The 19,177-nt window shown below is 52.1% G+C and overlaps 9 protein-coding genes across 9 annotated transcripts; 3 read left to right on the top strand and 6 right to left on the bottom strand.

Annotated features, from left to right (window-relative positions):
• Window positions 1-794: 794 nt before the first annotated feature.
• Window positions 795-2,440, top strand: C7974DRAFT_456973 (nucleotide-diphospho-sugar transferase; the record flags this gene model as incomplete). Its single annotated transcript, XM_046146036.1, has 2 exons — window positions 795-1,956; window positions 2,281-2,440. 2 exons carry the CDS (start codon window positions 795-797, stop codon window positions 2,376-2,378), a joined length of 1,260 nt encoding a protein of 419 aa, XP_045995441.1. The 3' UTR covers window positions 2,379-2,440.
• Window positions 2,441-2,960: 520 nt separating this feature from the next.
• On the top strand, window positions 2,961-4,659 carry C7974DRAFT_215431 (uncharacterized protein). The gene is made up of 3 exons (XM_046137059.1): window positions 2,961-3,880; window positions 3,931-3,998; window positions 4,046-4,659. Exons 1-3 carry the CDS (start codon window positions 3,284-3,286, stop codon window positions 4,551-4,553), a joined length of 1,173 nt encoding a protein of 390 aa, XP_045995440.1. The 5' UTR covers window positions 2,961-3,283; the 3' UTR covers window positions 4,554-4,659.
• Window positions 4,660-5,423: 764 nt separating this feature from the next.
• Window positions 5,424-7,304, bottom strand: C7974DRAFT_215436 (Peroxin-3). Its single transcript, XM_046137060.1, has 4 exons — window positions 6,621-7,304; window positions 6,163-6,568; window positions 5,619-6,117; window positions 5,424-5,588 (listed from the first exon to the last, which is right to left on the bottom strand). Exons 1-4 carry the CDS (start codon window positions 7,141-7,143, stop codon window positions 5,550-5,552), a joined length of 1,467 nt encoding a protein of 488 aa, XP_045995439.1. The 5' UTR covers window positions 7,144-7,304; the 3' UTR covers window positions 5,424-5,549.
• Window positions 7,305-7,410: 106 nt separating this feature from the next.
• Window positions 7,411-9,968, bottom strand: C7974DRAFT_215408 (uncharacterized protein). Its single transcript, XM_046137058.1, has 4 exons — window positions 9,863-9,968; window positions 8,960-9,776; window positions 7,832-8,910; window positions 7,411-7,784 (listed from the first exon to the last, which is right to left on the bottom strand). The coding sequence occupies exons 2-4, from the start codon at window positions 9,749-9,751 to the stop codon at window positions 7,580-7,582; spliced, it is 2,076 nt and encodes a 691-aa protein (XP_045995438.1). The 5' UTR covers window positions 9,752-9,776; window positions 9,863-9,968; the 3' UTR covers window positions 7,411-7,579.
• A 132-nt stretch (window positions 9,969-10,100) lies between these two features.
• Window positions 10,101-11,435, bottom strand: C7974DRAFT_315527 (uncharacterized protein; the record flags this gene model as incomplete). Its single annotated transcript, XM_046138514.1, has 1 exon — window positions 10,101-11,435. The coding sequence occupies one exon, from the start codon at window positions 11,433-11,435 to the stop codon at window positions 10,101-10,103; it is 1,335 nt and encodes a 444-aa protein (XP_045995437.1).
• A 168-nt stretch (window positions 11,436-11,603) lies between these two features.
• On the bottom strand, window positions 11,604-12,574 carry C7974DRAFT_397582 (carbonic anhydrase). Its single transcript, XM_046142215.1, has 3 exons — window positions 12,225-12,574; window positions 11,853-12,178; window positions 11,604-11,804 (listed from the first exon to the last, which is right to left on the bottom strand). Exons 1-3 carry the CDS (start codon window positions 12,370-12,372, stop codon window positions 11,772-11,774), a joined length of 507 nt encoding a protein of 168 aa, XP_045995436.1. The 5' UTR covers window positions 12,373-12,574; the 3' UTR covers window positions 11,604-11,771.
• Window positions 12,575-13,124: 550 nt separating this feature from the next.
• On the bottom strand, window positions 13,125-13,529 carry C7974DRAFT_414727 (uncharacterized protein; the record flags this gene model as incomplete). Its single annotated transcript, XM_046143827.1, has 1 exon — window positions 13,125-13,529. The coding sequence occupies one exon, from the start codon at window positions 13,527-13,529 to the stop codon at window positions 13,125-13,127; it is 405 nt and encodes a 134-aa protein (XP_045995435.1).
• Window positions 13,530-14,635: 1,106 nt separating this feature from the next.
• On the bottom strand, window positions 14,636-16,580 carry C7974DRAFT_397579 (major facilitator superfamily-domain-containing protein). Its single transcript, XM_046142214.1, has 3 exons — window positions 15,756-16,580; window positions 15,278-15,706; window positions 14,636-15,229 (listed from the first exon to the last, which is right to left on the bottom strand). The coding sequence occupies exons 1-3, from the start codon at window positions 16,399-16,401 to the stop codon at window positions 14,658-14,660; spliced, it is 1,647 nt and encodes a 548-aa protein (XP_045995434.1). The 5' UTR covers window positions 16,402-16,580; the 3' UTR covers window positions 14,636-14,657.
• Window positions 16,581-16,992: 412 nt separating this feature from the next.
• On the top strand, window positions 16,993-18,483 carry C7974DRAFT_314779 (uncharacterized protein; the record flags this gene model as incomplete). Its single annotated transcript, XM_046138473.1, has 1 exon — window positions 16,993-18,483. A coding segment is annotated over one exon (1,491 nt), but the record flags the coding sequence as incomplete, so codon positions are not given.
• Between the last annotated feature and the right edge of the window lie 694 nt (window positions 18,484-19,177).

The raw sequence follows: 19,177 nt of genomic DNA, 5'->3' as shown, positions 1-19,177 counted from the left end.
TGCATTGTAAGAGCGCATCGGTGACTGCTGCTCAACAACAGATGTTACGACCGTCACTGTTAACGCAAATGCAATATAGGAAGCAAAGGCATGGCACGCATGTCTGCCTTCGCCATGCTTTCTGGGCTGGTTGGTCACCAACGAGAACTTCAAGGTCCCCTCGTTGACCGACTTTGCGTCGCGTACAATCAATGATCGAAGTGAAGACGTTCTTAGCTTCACATTTAAGCTTTGTCGCGAGGTATTCTTCACGTTCACTTGCAAAACTCATAATTCTAGTCCCAGGATATACGCCATGCACATCAAGAAGTCTGGGAGACTTGTTCTGAACCTGGCTTTGTCCTCTTCAGGCGCTAGTGTTGATACCATCGTCCACACTCTTTCATTGCACCAATTTTAGTCTCGACGATGCCTGGGTACACGTATATGATGCCCCTCTGAGACAAGTAGCTGCCGGAAAGGCGAGCCTCAGGAACACCGATGCGAGTAGAATACCAGTGCCCTCTTAAGATGTGAGAGCTTCTGGACCTCACGTTTTGGGAATCGTGCAGGATGTGTTGTGCAGCAGATAAAGCATTGATCGACTATCTGCTTTTGGCCAGTGACGACTGGTTGCATTCTTCGTACGAACCCTGGAACGCTTCCGAACGAAAGAACGTGATCAGGCGAGTCGTGACGTCAGGTGGGGGCGCGTCTCAACGCGCAGGTACGACTACAAGCGCCACATTTACGATTCTGTCTTGCCCTTGAGTTTGCGGAAGACACAAGCGGACCACTTGACCTTCACATCCATCATGGCCGACGATACAAACTCCAAAGCAGGCAAAAGCGCCTACGTTACTCTACTGACCCGCCCTTCTTACCTAGCTGGCGCCATACTCCTTGCATATACATTGCACAAGTACTCCCCGGAGACCCCCTTGATCATCACATACACGGCCGACACTGTGGGCGAAGCTTCGATTGCTGCCTTCAAAGCCGAAGCCAAGCACACCAATATCATCACCCGCCCCGTTGAGCACCTTCGGCTTCCAGAAGATGGCACGAAGCACGGTATGGTTGCAGAGCGCTTTATCGATACCTGGACGAAACTGCGCGTCTTTGACCTGTATGACCTTGGTTTCGAGCGCATATGCTGGCTCGACGCAGACATGATGATCTTCTCGAACCCGTCACCACTTATATTTAGTAAGGAGAACGACGCATACCTGGAGGGAGGAGATGCGATGCGTATTATGGCCACACATGTGTGCGTCTGTAATCTGGACCACGACAGCTGGGCACCAAAGTCATGGGTTCCTGAGAACTGCGCCCTTACCCACTTGAAGGACTCGTCTGAGATTCCCGAAGTCAAGAACGAGCCGGAGTCATTTGGCCAGTTCAACTCAGGCACTTTCGTCTACCGCCCGTCGAAAGCCCTTTCAGAATTCGTGCTCGCTAAGTACAATGAACTAGGCAATGCGCGTCTCCGCGCAATGAAGTTCCCAGACCAAGACTTCCTCAACGAAGTATTCAATAGTCGCTGGAGAAGTCTAAGCTGGAAGACTAATGCGTTGAAAACATGGCGATACTGGCACCCAAATATCTGGGTTGACAACGAGGTCAGCGTGCTACACTACATCGTCGACAAGCCCTGGGCTGCACGAGTAAAGCCCAACGGTACGGCGGGATACCTAGGCAAGGACGGCGAGACACACGCGTGGTGGTGGAAGGAATACGAGAACTGGCAGGGCGAGAGAATGAAGCAGAATGAGGCAGGATTGCTGGCGACAGTGAGCAAGTACGCAGCTGCCGAGAATGGAGAGGAGAGCGAGGAGATGAAAGCCATAGGAGGCAATGCACAGGACTTCGCGAAGAAATGGAAGGACGGAAAGGAGGTTGATGGGCAGGAGAATGGTAAGGAATTTCCGCAGCTGCAGAAGAAGGTTGAACGGGGGCATGGGCCTGTTCTTCGAGGTAGAGGGCGGGGAAGGGGTCAGGGTTGGAGCATCATGGAAGCTTGATACACTGACTTTAGGTGGTCGAGTGACGCCAGAGGATGATACCCCAGTTGCTAGATTCGATAATTACCTCCAACTAGGACACACGAATTATACGTGTTGTTCCGGGGCGTGACGCACCAGACCTAGCAAATAAGCGGATCGTCACGAAAGATTCTCCTCAATCCAGGGAATCGCTGATACAATGTTCATTCCAAAGTCGTGACTTCCTGGTCAGAATACACTATGCCTGTTCTGCTTTAGCGTTCTTTGACTCTTCATGCAACTATCATCCTTCCAGTATTACCTTTCGAATTCGTGTACGTGGCGTCGTTTACGCAAGCTCGCGAAAAACCGAGACTGGGGTCTACAACGCGTCGTGGGCCGGTTGACGCGTGATCGCTGACTTCGCTCCCGTGGGCTTGGACTCGATCGCGATTCGATGCCTCACCGATATGCGCTGGTCGCAGGAAATTCTCCTTCGTTCTCATCTTACGAACGGTCTGCTACATTTAATTCGACACAAATATCTGCATGACTGCCCGAAATGTTTGCTCTGCCCAACATTGAAGCAGGCTGACAGTCCTGCGCCAATCGCCTGCGCCTCATTCCCTAAGTGGATCGCAGTGTAGTCCTCCAGACACGCAAGGCTCGTCATTCGAATACCACAGAACTCCTGTGCCTGAGGCAATTCGGGAATAAACGGCCATTCACACGCATGTGCACAACTCGTCCTCTTGCGGTAGCCGTATCGGGACGCCGTGGCAGGCCGTGCTCTGATTAAGACGCCTTGACGATTCAACCTTACGGCTGCCTATGCCAATCAATACTCCTCCGCATTCTCTGGGTCTAGACAGCGCATATCAAGAAGCTATGGCCCCTGTGTTTTGCGGCGTCTGATCGAAGTCTTCTACGCTAGCGGGTGCAGCTTCACAATCGAATACTCATTTGAGGCGCTGTTTAGACTATCCTCTGTGTGTAAGCATCTCAGCATTACATTGCTCTCTCATTCGATAGCTGCACAGCTCTTGTGGACACTATTAGCATGAGAAGGTACAGGCATATGGCTTAGACTCTTTGTTTCAGCCATCAACCTTGACCGAGGACAAACAAGGAGCGCCGCTTCATTTTCGTCGATTCCTATGTTGAATCTCCGGGCACAGATGGTCAGAATTGATACCACGTTACTGACTAGGTTTCTAGACCTCAAAACGGACATTAATACCTTGCGCGACCTCACTATGCCAACTAATCGAGTCACTCACTATTTTTGTCTGGCGTTTTAAGTATCTTCGGCCTTGAAGATGTATCCTTATCTCATCAAGCGGGTTCGCGACACCACAGATCAGACTGCACCTTGGGACGGTGTTGTTTTCGTACACGAAGTTGGCTCCGATGAGTTGGGCGAAGCTCTCAGGACCTGCTTTCCTCAATGCAAAAATCTACGCGAACGTAAATACGTGGCGATCATTGAGTTTCTCAAGCATGAGCTCTCCGAAATGGTATCGACCAACGCAGCTCAACCTACTGCCAGAATACCACCAATGTATGATCTGCAGCGCATGAGTTCTGAGCGCCCAGAGGTGCAGATTGATACTAAGGGCTATGTACAACCACAAGAGACTCCATCAGTGTCTCATTCGCCGTCAAGCTCCAACTGCTCTTCGAACCTTCAAGTAAACAGCAGACAACGTCGCGCTGCTCCGCAAGCACCAGCAATTCTATCGATGTTTATGGATCCGACGACGGCTACGCACAGCAGCCAGTTTGTCTTCAATGCAGTCGATGGACGTACTATGCAACAGAAGACCAAGAGAAAAATGACAGTCGAAGAGCGTGTTGACTACAGGGAGACGAGGAGGAGAGGTGCTTGTTCCAAATGCAAACGCCAGAAGGGCAAGGTAAGGATGCCGCCACATCGACATCAAACAGTGGTGCTGACCCTGTGCAGTGTACGCATTTGAAGGATGTCGACAGCAACCTCAGCAACCCGAATATGATAGTAGATCAATTTCAAAGGTGGGTTCCTGAATTGTAAAGAGACGCTCTGCTAAGTTGTGCGACAGGAAAATCTCGATTGGCGATACACATGACACAAAGCTTAGCAACGCACCTAGGCTCCAGGATACCCCCAGTCAAGACGGTTACGATTCTGCTGTAAGACAGCAGACTGATTTGTACCAGCATCAGGCAGAATACGCAAGCCGCCGATCGAGCAACGCATCCGTGCAACCCCTATCGGGGTCCGGTAGCCCTCAATGCCCTGATACAGTCAGTGAGGGGTCTCAATTCGATATGTCTGGGTACGTACATCAGTCACATTCGTTTGAAGAGTTCCCCATACAAAACCAAGCATGCTGGCCGGACTACCAACACGACGTCCCTCACATCATTGATTCTTTTCGACCGGCGCCGAGCTTTGATGAAAACCAGGATAGGAATGATCACTCCGAGATCCCTTCCATCTATGTCGAAGGACCTGAACAGAACGTACATACGCCGTCCGAGGATTCTTTTCTGAGCCAGTGGAATTTAGGCCTGCAACCGTTCCCGGACAATAATGGATATACTTGAGGCCCCAAGTTCGTGACATGCCAGTCATTTACTCTTTGAGCTTACATACCTTGTCGCCAAAGGAACCATCATCGTTGATCTTTTCCATGTGCCAGAGCTGGAACTTTATCAGAGCGCCTGTCATAAGCGACTTGAAATGCAAGCCTGCAGCCCGCAGAGCCTCCCTGGGAAGCACCGACAATGGATCACACAAAGACCGATGGGATCTCTTTTAATTTTCCCGGTAAGGTCATTTCTTCTGTTCATCTCTGGGAATGTGCGCAGTCTCTCCTATCGCTGTGCAAGGCAGTCCAGCTCCACCCACAGTTCTCTGGTTCTTCGGCCGATGCTGGTGCATCGCACTGCTCTCTATCAGCTGTTAGACTCCCCGTCTAACACGGTATTTCTCTAGTGTCAACGCGGCCGGCCTGCCGAGGAACCATGCTTCTCTTTTGACTCTTTCACTGTACGAGCTCGCAGAGAGTGAAGCTGACGACAGCTTTTGCAGGGTCAAGATAGAGGCTGTCAAGGCGGAGGCCGGCGAAGTCGAGGCTGTCAAGATCGAAATCGGCAGAACCGATACATCAGGCTCGCCCTTGGCTGATGCGCTGACACCGGCATCATCGATCTCGCACGTATCCACATCTACGGTGACAAGCGCGTGAGCGCCAGTGTGGCGCCGATTCAACATCGGCTCGGATTGCGCGGAGGTCGTGTTTCCTAGTGAGACGTATTGGCGCGGCAAGGATTTGTAGCTGGTATACATTTTGTGCTGACGTTGCCAAACGGTGGACTTGGCAACAGGAGATTCGTGGTCATCCAATGGCCTCAAGAATGAGTGTAGTGGTGGCTGTCATTCGCTGTGCGAGAGATTTCTGAACAAACAGACTGACTGAACTAGACGGCGCATATGTAGCTCACTAGAACTTTGGAACAAGACTCGCGAGCGCGTGACGTGTAGTTCATCGGGTATCATCCCTCATCCAGATCCTCCAACCTCCTTCTAGATCATCCCGGCTACTGCGCAACCGCCTTATCCCACGCGCTCTCAAACCCCTCCTCCAGCTTCTCCAGCTTCTCCTGAACCCCCTCCTCCCCTTCCTTCCCACTCACCGCGTCTGCCCCCGCCGCACTCTCAAACTCAAAATTACTACTATACACCACTGCCGCAAACGCCTCCAACTCGCCCACCTGCTCCATCTTCTCCAGATACTCATTGCCCACGCCCGCGCCAATCGCATGCGCCTGCCTGCAGAACACGGCCAGACTACTCGCCACCTTCGCCATGACCCCATCGCCGCCGCCCACAATCTCCACGACGCGGCCCGTGTCCCCGCTGACAGGCGGGATCTTGTACGCGCCGGCGCTGATCTTGGTGTCGATGAGGTGGGAGAAGGCGCTGTCGAGGAGGCGTGTCAGAACGCGTGTGAAGGCGGGAGAGTCGGCCAGGTCGCTTGTTTCATCGATCAGGCGGCGGAGGGAGGTTGAGGCGGGTGTTGTGGGGGACGGGGGCATGCCGGAGGCGGCGAGGACAAAGGATTCCTGCTCGGGTGGAGGGAGGAGATAGGGTAGCCATTTGCGGGTGCTGAGACTGTTAGTAGGTGCGATATTACTCGGGAAGAGGACATACCGGCGGTCTTCCTCTGTGGCGCCTTCGATGCGCCGGCGCACTTCAAGGGTGAGTTCTGAGAGGGTCTCGAGCGAGATTTCGTCGCGGGGATTGAGGTGCGCAAACACGTCTGTTACGGCGGTGCGCACTGTCTCCAGCAGCTCGAGGCAGCCGCGGTGCAACAGCCACCAGCTCAGACTGAGGTAGCGCCTGTTTGTCTCGAAGTCGTTGCCGTAGGCGTGGTCAAAGTCTTCGTTGTCGTCGTCGTTGTTCTCGAGGGTGATGCGTGAGGATGATTCGGCGGGCGGCGCCGCAAGCGATACGACTGAGGCAAGGTAGTTGCGGCGGCCGAGCAGGTTAAGTTGGATGCGCGTCAGCAGCGTGAGGAGGGCGATGGTGTACAGCAGCGTGAAGGCGCGGGTGATGGCTGCGAGACGTCAGTACTCAACCGCAGGTCGCAAACAACGCGCGCCACGCACAGCTTATCTTCATCTCGTCCCACAGCTGCGCCTTGCTCTTCTTGCTCGCGCGGCCGGCCTCCTGCCCGCCTGTCTCGCCTGTCTCGCTCTCCAGCCCCACCCTACTCGCATGCACATAGCCCTCGCCATCAGCCGCCACACTCGCGCTCCCATCCTCCGTCTCTGTGCCCCCCACACTCATTGCCTCGCTCGCTCCCTCGCTATTCGCTGCACTTCTCCCAAGCCTCCTCGCCCTCAGCCCCTGCAGCTCCCCTACCACCCGCTCCACAGGGAGCGCCTCCACAATCCCTTCTGTTGCTGTCGGTAGGATGGCCAGCACAGTGAACGCGCAATCCTCCTGGTTCTGCTCAAAGCGCCGCCGCAAATTTTCCTTGGCGACGCGCGCCTCGCCCGCCGCGGCACGCGCATCGTGGAACTTGCTGAGCGCGTAGGTGCCGGTGAGGTAGGCAGTGCTGAGGAGCCCGGCGCCGAGGGCGAGCGGCGTGCGGTTGCGCCGCAGCCAGGCGCGGGTGGATTGCAGCATGGGCGCGTGGGTCTCAGAGGCGGTTCGCGTGCGTGGTCTTGTGGGAGACGAGAGTGTGCGAGTGTGGTGATACAATAGGTTGTGGGGATCGGGGTGTGGTGTGGTGCAGTGCAATGTGGTGTGGCATGGGACGGTGATGGACGCGATGTGACTGCGCCGAGGTAATTGCCGCAAGGGGATGTTGGGGCAGCCGCAGCCGCAGCCGGAGGCTTCACATGAGTCGCGAGATCGGCACAGTACTGGGTTAGCGTCAGTTGACTTGATGTTCTGTAATAGGTAATTTATATATCGTCGTGCACTGGAGTTCGAACGTGCCGTCATATAAGATCCCACGGCGCAAGGCCGTCATCACCTGCATCGCGACTCTGCCATTTCATCATGAATGCCATTTCCACATTCTGTCCAACGCAGCACTGCAAAACTCCATCGTCTCGAACTAGTACAGGTCGATCAGGTTCGGAGACGCTGGCTCGATGTCAGAGTCCTCATAGCGGATGTCCTCACCCACACGGCCTGCGAGGCCTGCTCTAGGACCACTAGACGCAGCTGTCGTTCCAGGTGCATTTGCGGTGGATGGTGGGCTGGACCTGTTCGCTGCACCGCGCAATTCGCCGGCAAAGGTGGGACGTGGAGGGACGGAGCTGGTGGGTGTTAGAGATGTCTTCACGATGTATGTTCGCGTACTTACTTGCGAATCGGCTCCTCTTGCTGTGGCTGGGGGCGTATCTGCTGCGCTAGGCGTGCTTGCTCTGGACGATCTGCAACATCTGGAGTGTGGAGATCTGCATCGTGCAAGTGAGCTTGGCCGCGCCCACGCAGAGTTGCTGTAGCGGCATCTGCCATTGACGTGCGACTGATCGTTACGTTCGACACCACGCTCGCAGCTGCTCCTGCCTCCATACGACCAATGCTGAGGCCGATGTTGTGTGGATTCTCAGTGTGTGTAGGATCGTGCAAGAACGCAAGTTCCATGCTGTCAGCAGCAAGGCGACCATGAAGCATGTTGTGCAGAGCCACCTGGGAGCGATAACATGCAGTATACCCTTTCAAGAACTCTTGCTTGAGTGCTGTCTCGGATGCTCCAGTAACTGCAATCCTCTTTCCCTCAGTGAGACCACGTTCGTAAGCTACTTTTGTGATCTTGGCCTCGGCGACGTTGGTCTGCACATCTTGAGCAAGCTGTTCAAGGATCTCGGTCTTAAGAGCGTCACGCACTAGAACCCTATACTGCTGCTCGCGAATCTTCTGGGCAGCCTCTTGATGGCGAAGGCGCTCGACTTGAATCGCGATCTTGCCTTCGATACTGGAGAACTGGTGCTTGGTTTTGAGGTTGATCTCGTGACGCAAGTTTGCCTCATCGACGGCACTCATCGCTCGAATGCCCTGTTGTTCCAGCTGGTACTTCAGCTGCCTCTGTCCATCAGACAGGTAGACCTCAAACTGCCTGATCTTCTCTTCGCGATACTGCAACTCTCTTTCCTTCTCGCAGGCCTTCGCTTTCGCTGCGAGGGCGTCTGCCTGCTTTTGGAGAAGCTCGGTCAACATTTCTGACATAGCGGCGCTGATGCTTGATTGCTTCTCTGCCCCGACTGTCTGTCGCATCTCTGCATTGATCTTTCGCTCGGCTTCCAGATCGTTGCGTGCTTTCATCAGTTGGGCTCTTGTACGTTGGAGTTCATCCAGGTCAAACGGGTACCGAGGAGGCTGGTAACCAGAAGCTGGAACAGAGACGCGAGGTGCGCGGTACTCAGGAGCGGGCCAGTGACGCTGGCATTCCATTAGTGTTTTGTATGTCTGAAAAGGTATTTTGACCTACTTTCGCTTCGAAAAAAGCAGCGGATTGCGCGTTTGTAGGCCTAGGCGCCAGTCGCAGATGTGGAGGTACACTTCGAGGCTGTCCTGAAGCAGCACTGGTCTGTCTCAATGTCTTTGTCACCGGATTCTGACCATCATCACACAACTCGTCTTCCGTGTTGCCACCGGCCTCATCCTGAACTGTCTTGCTGTTCGGCTGCACATCGCTGGTTATGCCGAGCTGGTCGCTTTTCTCTTTGCTGTTATCCACCTCAGATGTGACAGGAACCATGTGATACACAATAGGTAGGTCTTCGCCAGAAGTCGGCTCATCAGGTTGAACATCACCAAGATTGTTGTTCGTAGGTTGGCAAACAGGAGAGTCGCCAGCGTTCTTGGCCTCACTCTCGATCCTCTCTGTGAGTGTATGCGTGACAGCGGTGCTGGCAAGGTCCGTCTGCATCGTGATGCTAACTTTCTTGGCTTGGATTTCTGTAAGGCTTGACTGACCGCCGGCTGCTGGTGAAGTTGGCGTACGATGCTCTTCAATATCCCTAAATTCAAGGCTATCTTCGCCCTCTACAATGACTGCCGAAGGTTGGGTCTGCTCAGTCAATAGCTTCTCAGGCATACCTGAAGCAGTGCCTAGAGCGTTGGCAGATTCGGGAGGAACGACTTTGACAACTAGTGTATCAGACGGCGTTTCGGTCGCGTTCTTGGGCAAGAGTGTCTCGACGGATGGCATTTGAGGCAAGCTGTTATCGACTACGAGAAGTCCAGCAGCAGACTCCTTCTCGGTAGAAATCGAAGCCATGGCTGACGGGCGGACACTCGGTTGTCTGTGATTTGTGTGTAAGTAAAATTTGAACAAGTCGCAGAGGCTTTGAAGGTTATGGAACATAATTGAGGAAGAAGAGCTAAATACCTTGCGAAAGACTACGAGGCTGAGTGCAGTAGTGGTGTTTGGGGTACAGAAAGAGGAAGCAGACTTCTGATGAAGCGTGGCAGACTTTATATCGTGGGCGGTCACGAAGCGGGAGCTAGTATATGGTGCTACAAACGCTTGAAGTAAAGGTCGTCGTCTCCGTGGCACTTATGTTGGTGCTGAGAGCCGCCGTGTGATGTTGTAGGTGAGAGTTGTGCACTTCATGACCTTGGTGATGTCAAATGACTATCTCAGTATGTAGCTCCACGCCAACACTTGCAAACGCATCTGCAAGACTTGGTGTACACATGTTATTTCCTGCTTTTATACAAATCGTTTTCAGTTGTGACATCGAAGTCCTGCAGTCGTCACTGAGCTGCCACAGACATGAAGCGTTCTCAAGGATGTGATCATCGTAATCGCCGTTCTTACCCTTGAGAATGAGTGTCATCTGCTCAAGACTCTCAGGTAACAGCTCGGATAGGGCATTTTCAGCGATCTGACCGGGTAAGTCCAGGAGTGAGTGGTCATCATTCAAAAACCCGAGTTCGCAAATGTCCAAGGCTCTGAGGCTCTTCATAGACCGAATAGATTCAAGCGTTGTACGACCAGGTAGCGTGGTAGTGTTGCACCTGATCTCTTGCCAGTCCAAGGTCAACGTCTCCAGCGTTTCCGCACGAGCCAGCAACGCCATGTGGAGTACGCGTAGCGTCAGGCGTCTTACACGGACGAATGCCCACTTACAGATCAAATGTCGTAAATGCTTGCAGCCAAATACCAATTCGCCTACCTCATCGATCTCAAGACTACAATCTAGAAGATCTAGTCGACGAAGATTCCCAATTTCGTCTGTCTTAAAAGCCAATGATACAGAGCTTCCGGTGGTAGCACCTGAGATTCGGAGCTCTTCAAGCTTGGGAAGTGACTGAGCGTGCCGTAACATGCGCTCCAACACTGAGACCTCGCGAGAAGAAGACCAAGCTGGAGCATGTATCTGAGCAGAGAGGCGCACCAGCTGCGTAGAAGATCGATAAGGAAAACAAAGAGATTTAGTCAAGACGTGACTCCAGAACGACACCTCCTCGTACTCTAAGCTGACGATACAGAGATGCTCAATATTAGGCGCACATGAGACCAGGTCGGCAAGCAGTTGAAAATATGTCGTAGATGGCCCTTGCTGGAACGCTTCGTCGTCCTGGAGACTGTTGCCTTGAAAATCTGCAAGACGGTTTTCGACAGAACGGACATACTCAGCTAAGCGTCGTGTCTGGTCCAATGCGCTGTTCGGGTCACTGAGGGTTCTGTGCAGTAACTGAAGATTTGTGAGGCCAGCCCGGGTGGCGGAGGTAGCCGATGATGCGTATAGAGTCGGAATCGAAAGGCATCTCAAGCGTCGAGAAGTCAGACAGAGTGCGTGAAGAGTCCTTTGCCTGAGGTGATTCTCGCGCTGCCGTCTTATTTCAGTCCTTTTACATTTGAAAGCCTCGGACTGAGTTTCGAAAGACCAGATAGCACCGAGGCCGCGCACAACTTCGAGAAGGATCTCGTTGGGTAAGTCGCAGAGGGTAGACATCTCTGAGCGTTTGAGATGAGGCATGTAGGATCAGAACATTGTGGAGTCATGCACGTGTTGTATCCCGGAGTAGGTGACGCGCTATGAACACAAGAGAAATACTAACACACTTTAGGTTAGCGCGTTACGCGTGAGAAGGGTTGGGCAGACACGTTTGAAATACTACTTCGCACAACGATAGTAGGACATATATGGAACGGATGACATGTTATGCAAAAGTCCGATGAGACATAACAAAGGAAAAAGCACTCTATTTATAAGGTGTCAAATTAGTCATGTGACTCTTTCCACTTCAACCGGGAAGTTCTCGAGAGCTTTTCCACTGAAGACGTGCATTCAGATTACTTGCCTCGCTCTACCGGTCTCGACCTGTATGACTTAGTAGAGTTCAACGTCACTTCACGGCACGCGTAATACCTCATACACCCATCCGGTGATCCTAATGCCTTCCTCGACAGCGGTGCCTTTCAGCCATTCGACATCCTCCTTGACCTTTGCCTCAAGGTCAGGAAAAGTGAGGAAGTCGATGTTTTCCACCTCCTTAGCTGCAAGGTCGCCCTTGTTTTTCTTGACGAGTCCCTTCGCCGTCTCGTTGTCAAAGGTAAGCATTCCACACCCAGTGTGCTTAACAACTAAAACTTCCGTTGTACCTAGCAATTGTTGCGAAATCACGATAGAGCGAAATGCATCGCGAGCTGATCCGCCCGCGTTGCGTATGACATGAGCGGCGCCCAGAGGTATGCCTACGTCCATAAGTCATCGTACAGAGTTTCTCGTGGCTTCACGTACCGAAAGCAGCAGCTGGATCTATACGAGCGTCCATGCATGTAAGGATCGCGTACTTCTGGCTGGGTGGAAGTGCAAGGTCACCATGCGTGAATTCAGCAACGTAAGCTCTGTTGCCCTGTTCCAAATTTTGAGTGCCATTGGTCGACATGCTGAATGAGTATATGCTAGTTCTCTAGACAATATCGTACGATCGAGTACCGTGTTGAGTTGCTGAGAAACAGATGTTTGCAACCTACACAGCTCGCGAGCGGATCCCCTCGTTGCTAGCTGATCATACGCGTGTCGCGACATTGCGGGGTTGCATTGCGCCACAGAAACGGAGCTGAGGCTTGGCGTGTGCGAGATCCGCCTGTCTGTGTTGCTGCCTCCGTCACTGTAACGTTGATATGATAAGCCCAAAGGTGTTCAATACTGGACGGGACACTCTGTTGCTATGGTATGGCAAAGAGTCTCGATCGTGATTGCTCGATTTGTCTTACCAACTTTACCCCCACGAACGCCGATCGTAACAGATGTAAAACGTCGTCAGTGTGTTCATACTCATAAATCAAGATCGCTGTACAGCTTATCGAGTGAAGATGTAAACACGTCACAAAAATTAAGAACAATTCAGGTTTGAAGTATATTCATTTGTCTTGTCTGATCAGGAAGGCCGAGGGAATTGAAGCTGTCGAAGTTAAGATTTCCTCGCAGTCATTGACTGATTGCCCTTCACCATCCCCGTAAGTATTGTTCACTAGGCAGCGAGTCTGTTACATCGGCGCAAAATCAAGGCTGAGGATGATTTCGGGACTGTCTCACTTTTGGAAAGAGCTCTGCATGGTCAGTCAAAGAGCATGGTACAACGTCTTGCATCGACTCACTTGAAAACCACTTCTCGACTCAGCACATGATCAAGCTCTAGCAAGCGAAGCCAGGGCCGCGGATGCGACAGCATAGCTTGCCCTCCTTCATATCGCACTGCTGACCGGTCGCACAGCGATGGATCACCTCCCACTGACCATTCTTGCAGACAGCACCCTGACGTTCGCGTGTGCACTTGTGGAGACCTTCTACGCCACACTTGGCAGCGGTGACCTCGGAGAGTGTGGAACTGGTCTCGGCAGACGTGGTGAGCTCGGAGACCGCTGTAGTTGGGCATACGTATTCGCCTTTGACAGGATCGAAGGTGCAGATCGGCGGTGGCGGGCACACGTATTCGCCTTTGGCGGGATCGAAAGTGCAGATAGGGAATTGAGGAAAAGGTGCAGCGACGACAGCAGTAGCGAAGCTGACTAAAGCGAAGATGAGTGTAAAATTCTTCATGTCGAAAAGTGGGAACTGACTTTCTGTTGTTTTAGGGTGTTGAGTAAAGACTAGGGTGTGTTGGGGTGGTAGATGAGAGATCAGGTCCTCGGGTGCAGATAAACAGATCAACAATATAGGGTGGGTCCTTCCATTTTCACTTGACCGTGAAGTGAAGGTGTCGGAAGACAAGCGATTCTGCACTCGAATGCAGTGGTCTCACGGTGATAGGCGGTATGACCTCTAAAAGGTCTGATGACTGTGCTGGAGCTGCTATTGAGCAGTGCACAAACGTCTCCTAGATGATGAGCTGCCGAACCGTGGTAGACTTCGACTTCGATCGTATAATCTTGTAATGCCGCCTAATCCAGAAAAGGAAACCACACTTCTCAACTTCCGGCCCTTCAGGTGGCTCTAGAATATTATCATCTTGTCGCACGCGCAATCTTGTACACCTGTCGTACACAATTACTCAGGTCCTTTTCGAAACGATATTTGAGATGGTCCCGTGGCAGGGTCTTAGAGGGATCGATCTCCATTGTCCTACGGTCTGTACCCAGCCTCCGATGCTCTGGGCGGACCCAAGCAGAGCTTTCATTCTTTCTGCGCACCCAGTTGTAATGCATACTAACATACTCGAGCACCCACTTCATAGGCGGGCTTCCGGACAACCTCCTCCTTAACATCGTGTTGCGACTGCACATCGAGTGTGGCTTCCTTACCGATGCATGACCAACTCACAGCTTTGCAGCAAGAACTGGGTCACTGCGCATGTGCTGGTATCGAGCGACCAGAAGTTTCCCGCCGTCGCAACGCCGTTCCTGTAACAGTGCATCGTGAAGACTCAGCAAACCTGTTCGTGGTAATGTCACACTATCCAAGAGCCCGAATCTAAGTCGACATGTTCGTTACATCGAGGTTGCGATACTATATCTTTCTACACTAAGTTTTCTCCATGAAGTTCCTGATGTGTTTCGATCAAAGAACCCAAGCTGCCAATTCATACCGCAGGCACTGGCCTTAAAGGAGTCACAAAAGTACAGGGCTGGCTCATGTTAGCCTGGACTGCTTCATAGAATGTTGTCAATGGAAGGCCAACAATATAGAAACGCTCTCTATTATGCTACCTTAACATTCCCAAGCCTCCTTTCATCTTGAGTTCGTCATTTGCTTCTCGCGCGTATGCATCTTGAGCAAAAATAGCACACTAGTCAAGACCCCCATTACTCCAAACCCAATACCAAGATACATTGCAGCGCGATACCCTCTGAGCTCGTCTTCCTCGCTCAAACCACCATTGTTGACGTGCATCTCTACTGTTCCTGCGATGCCAACTCCAATACTAATGCTGTAGTTGACTACTGTATTGACCAGACTGGCTGCCATGCCTTGATGGCGCTTTTCGACGGCGTTACTCATTATGAGCGTACCAGCTGGGAAGCTCATGTCCATGCCCCAGGGGATGATCAGAGTGACAACGAATGACTGCGCCCAGTAGATCTGATGTGGAGGCATAGTTGCAATGATAATGCTGCCGACCGTGAACGCGCACATCGATATGAACATGACCCAGCCAGGGCCGATTCGAGAGATGACGTGACCGGTTGTAATGGCAGCAACAAATCCAGAGATTGTCACAGGGCAGATCTGCGCCATCGTAAGAAGTGGCGATGTCCCTCGAAGCTGTTGAAGAATCTGGATAAAGTAGTATATAAAGATACCTGGTATTTGTCAGTAATTATGCTCACAGCACATGATTGGGAACGTACCAAAAGCTGCCCATCCGCACATCTCGCAGATCATGACGAAGGTGACGTCTATACTGAGGACATCAAATGGAATGAGCGGGTGCTTGGACACTTTGAGTTCAATCCAGAAGAACACAGGAAAGAGTAAGATCCCCACGATGAGCATGGCGTAGACGTATGGCTGCTCCCAGCCAAAACCTGGCGCCTGATTCCAAGCAAAGTTGAACAAGATCATGGCTGTGATTCCCACCGTTGCACCGAGTAGATCGAGCTCGTGTATCCTTTGTGCGAACGTAAGATCTTGCTCCTCTTCTTTGAGAGGAATAGCTGGCAAGATGAACCATGATAAGCCACCGAGGCAAGCCAGAGCGATGCCGAATGTCCAGAACGTCCAAGGCCACCAGAGAAGGGACCAAAGACCAGCGAAGGTTCCACCAACAACAGCACCACCTGTGAAAGGTCAGTCGTTTGGCCTGCGATTAATGCAGTCTATACATACTCGGTGCGCAAGCGCCAAATAGTGAAAAGACCATGTCTTTCCTACGTCCCTCATCGTATGTTGCACCCAATAGACCCAAAGCGTTCGGAAGTAGAATAGCTGGACCAATGCCGCTTAGAACTCTTGCAAAGATGAAGAGAACCTGACCGCCGTTTCCTGATACATACACGCTGCACCCAGCCACGACGTTCCAGATCGCGAACCAGCCGAACCCTATGATCACCATGGGCTTGTACCCGAACAGGTCACCACATCGGCCAGATAACAAGATGAAGGTTCCAACAGTGAGCGAGTAGCCTGCGATGAGCCATGATAGCACGCCAGGATCGGTGATTCCGAGATCGTTCCCGATGATGTGCAGGATGTTCAAGGTGTTGACTAGTCCGGCCTGTGTTACGAATTGAGCAGAGCAAAGCAAGCCAACGAACAGGAACTCGCGTAATGGTGACATCGTTTGCGCAATGGACTTGGTTCGTGCTAATTCCAGATCGCCGTCATCTTTGGGATGTTGTTTCGATACACGTGTTGGCTGGCGAGAGAGATCTGAGTTGGACAAACTGAGTGATGATGGCGTGCGTGACGTCTCTTCTTTTGGTGGTGAAGGGCCATCTGAGTCGGTTATGGCAGATTTATCGTCGTAGAACATGATTGCGCTGCCCTCAGGTCACTTTTTCGCTTTGCTTGCGACGTTCCTGTCGTCTCTCGATTGGTAGTCGTGGAAAGTCGTTGGAAATACTTCCTGAAGTTGTGGCCATTTTATTCGATGTGGAGGAGATGGGGCTTTGTCAACGACTATCAACAGACTATATTTCCGAATCAGCTTTCTGTAAGCGCAGAATGGCGACATGGCCAGCCTGCGGCTTCGAAATCGACACCCACATGTGGGGCTTTCATGCCCCACACAGCCCTCTTGTCGGATTTACGGATCTGCTTGTCGGAATTACACACAGTCAGTGCGAGAAGTTCTGTATTAGATAAGCAGCAGGCTAATTGTCTGATGCACCTTACGGTCCGAATGCCCCCCCGCCATTCGACACAGATTACACGTGATGTCGCGCAGATTACGTCACCTTTTGGCCGTACCGCTTGTGTCCCGCTCGGGTGACACGCGAGCCCTACAAGCGACACCGCGTCGACCCATCTCGGCGCGACCTCCGCGACCGTGTGCCGATCTCAAGAAACTCCAGCGAGTTGCTGCCTGATCCACAACGACACAAGCTTGACGAAGACGACCATCATGCCTCTAGAAGGACTCCCGGATGAGCTGTTGCTCCAAGTTGCGCTCCACTTGCCCGACTCAGGAGCGCCCCGAGACCTCAAAAATTTGAGTCTTACGTCCCGAAAACTGCGATCCATAGCTCAAGAAGGCTTGTTCAGGACAGCAAGACTTGCTATCTGCTGTGGCTGCCATCCCAAAGTAAATGCACTTATTCTACTCTTACGCACACTGTTGGACCGACCGGACCTTGCCACCAAAGTCAAGTTGATACGTTTTCGAGCAGTGCGTAAAACCGTGGAAAAACTGTATACAGAGCAAGGCTTCGATTTGCCCGAGTTTCGTAATCGATGCATATCGAAACTAGCAGGGTTAGGTTATCACTCAACGCATCCATGGTGGAGGTCGATCAACAACTCTGTTGAGTCGGCTTTCGGAGGTCTGTTACTAGCGCTTCTTCCTAATCTCACCGATCTCGACTTCTGGATCAAGGACCATCAACGTGGTCCACCTTCGAGTGAGTGTATCTCTGGCTTGTGGGGTGGTACTAGCCCACCAGAGGCTATCCTGCACGGGTGGAAGAATGTCACACATCTCACCACTGGAGATACATCCATGCTCAAGTGCGGTATTCACTTGGAGAAACTGACCCTTCTGGATCTACGGACAGTCTCCATAGGCACTGTATTGAGACTGAATGGCCCAGGCAGCCTTCAAGGTGCCGAGAACCTGGAGAGTCTTGCCTTGACCGTTTCCATACAGTTCGCTGATCGACCACTCGTGGAGAAGGCAGAGATTACTTTTAGTGAGCTTCTTGACGCATTGGCATGTCGTGCGTTGAAAAAGCTTAAAATTGCTTTCATCAACGACGGCTACCACATTGGCGATGACCTGACAACGGAGCTGAGCGCCAGCTACTTTCTTGACCAGCTGTGTAGTGTCGAAAGGACTCTGGAAACTCTATCCATTACGCTCGAGACCACGGAGGAAGACGGTGAGCTGGACTGGCTGATCGATATGTGCCAACACCCGACCACATCAATGAAGCGCTTTTCTGCCTTGAGGACCCTCACAATCCCGCAGCCTTTCGTCTTCAATGCTCAGTCCACGACCTTTAGCGTCGATGACCATTGCAGGCCAAAAGATTTACCACCAAACCTTGAGCAATTGGAATTGCTGTGGCCATACGAAGGCGTAGTCCAATGGGCGGAAGGCTTTCGGGGCCTGGAATATGATGAATCCTTAGCTCTGTCTCCCAATGGCAGCAACACAACACAACTCTCCAAGTTCAAGAAAATAGTTCTTACCTGTCGCGACGATGCTGGCGTTGACGCAGGATTTTTTACGGACGAATTGCATCCTGTTTGGTGGGAACTATCAACTGAATATGGTATTGAAGCAGAAGTTCGCGATCAGCAGCGAGATACAACTTTCAATCTTGTAGAGCTGTTCGAAGCCGCCGCCTCGACGGAAGAGGATAGCGACATCGACGAGGATGACATTGATGAGGAAGAGTGGGATGATGAAGACGACGTCCATCTTAGGACAAACAGGAGAGGCCCACCAGAAGCTCCAGACTTCAGCTATTTGTACCGGACCACAGTTCTGGCTTTTCTGAAAGATAATTCGCATCTTGGCGGACTCACCGTCGATGAAACTGTCGCGAGACTGGACCTCAACAAGCAACGCGTTCTAGAAGCTGTACAATGGTTGCTTGACAAGGAAACTATAACTGCTTCCGCTGGTGTAGATGGAGACTCTAGACTGCAATTCCTGAAAGCAAGCGAGGATTTGATGAGAGAAAAGAAAGTAAGAGACAGTATGGCAGAGATGTTTGATGACAGCGATGAGAGCGAGAGGAACTCCATACAGCAGATGGATGACAATGCTGCGCTGGCCGACGATGATGATGATTGGGAAGATGATGAAGGCACCGACGAAGACATGCCGGACCTCGAAGCGTTCGACCCAACTACCGGCGCTACTATAGGTCCCGTTGTTGCCCCCCTCTCACGTGTCGGGCTCGTTACTGAAACCGCCGTGCTTAGGCTTGTCCGACAGTTTGATCCCTCGCGAGGTATGGCCCCTGAAGAAATTGCATCTCGACTCGGAACTCATTTGGGCGAAGTCGTACTGAGAACGGGCCGACTAGTGCGCGCTGGCCACGTTCGAGAGGATGAGGACAGGGTTTACTTCGTCAACGAAA

Source organism: Boeremia exigua, assembly GCF_020726555.1.
Source record: "Boeremia exigua strain MPI-SDFR-AT-0100 chromosome Unknown C7974scaffold_8, whole genome shotgun sequence".
NCBI lineage: Eukaryota > Fungi > Ascomycota > Dothideomycetes > Pleosporales > Didymellaceae > Boeremia > Boeremia exigua.
Note: the sequence above shows the minus strand (reverse complement) of the source record. Positions and strands in the feature narration are given on the sequence as shown.

Bases quoted from the DNA above. Each gene is read 5' to 3' on its own strand.
- C7974DRAFT_215436 (XM_046137060.1), bottom strand. From the start codon at position 7,143: ATGCTGCAATCCACCCGCGCCTGGCTGCGGCGCAACCGCACGCCGCTC. The intron at 6,118-6,162 runs GTATGTCCTCTT...TAACAGTCTCAG, and splicing joins GCCACAGAGGAAGACCGCCG to CACCCGCAAATGGCTACCCT. The intron at 5,589-5,618 runs GTTCAGGAGAAG...AAGCTGGAGGAG, and splicing joins GGAAGGAAGGGGAGGAGGGG to GGGTTTGAGAGCGCGTGGGA.
- C7974DRAFT_397582 (XM_046142215.1), bottom strand. From the start codon at position 12,372: ATGTCGACCAATGGCACTCAAAATTTGGAACAGGGCAACAGAGCTTAC. The intron at 12,179-12,224 runs GTACGTGAAGCC...TTATGGACGTAG, and splicing joins AGATCCAGCTGCTGCTTTCG to GCATACCTCTGGGCGCCGCT. The intron at 11,805-11,852 runs GTATTACGCGTG...TAAGTCATACAG, and splicing joins TCACCGGATGGGTGTATGAG to GTCGAGACCGGTAGAGCGAG.
- C7974DRAFT_397579 (XM_046142214.1), bottom strand. From the start codon at position 16,401: ATGTTCTACGACGATAAATCTGCCATAACCGACTCAGATGGCCCTTCA. The intron at 15,707-15,755 runs GTATGTATAGAC...GACCTTTCACAG, and splicing joins ATTTGGCGCTTGCGCACCGA to GTGGTGCTGTTGTTGGTGGA. The intron at 15,230-15,277 runs GTACGTTCCCAA...GACAAATACCAG, and splicing joins GTGCGGATGGGCAGCTTTTG to GTATCTTTATATACTACTTT.
- C7974DRAFT_215431 (XM_046137059.1), top strand. From the start codon at position 3,284: ATGTATCCTTATCTCATCAAGCGGGTTCGCGACACCACAGATCAGACT. The intron at 3,881-3,930 runs GTAAGGATGCCG...GACCCTGTGCAG, and splicing joins GCAAACGCCAGAAGGGCAAG to TGTACGCATTTGAAGGATGT. The intron at 3,999-4,045 runs GTGGGTTCCTGA...GTTGTGCGACAG, and splicing joins ATAGTAGATCAATTTCAAAG to GAAAATCTCGATTGGCGATA.
- C7974DRAFT_215408 (XM_046137058.1), bottom strand. From the start codon at position 9,751: ATGGCTTCGATTTCTACCGAGAAGGAGTCTGCTGCTGGACTTCTCGTA. The intron at 8,911-8,959 runs GTAGGTCAAAAT...ATGGAATGCCAG, and splicing joins CTGCTTTTTTCGAAGCGAAA to CGTCACTGGCCCGCTCCTGA. The intron at 7,785-7,831 runs GTAAGTACGCGA...AACACCCACCAG, and splicing joins CAAGAGGAGCCGATTCGCAA to CTCCGTCCCTCCACGTCCCA.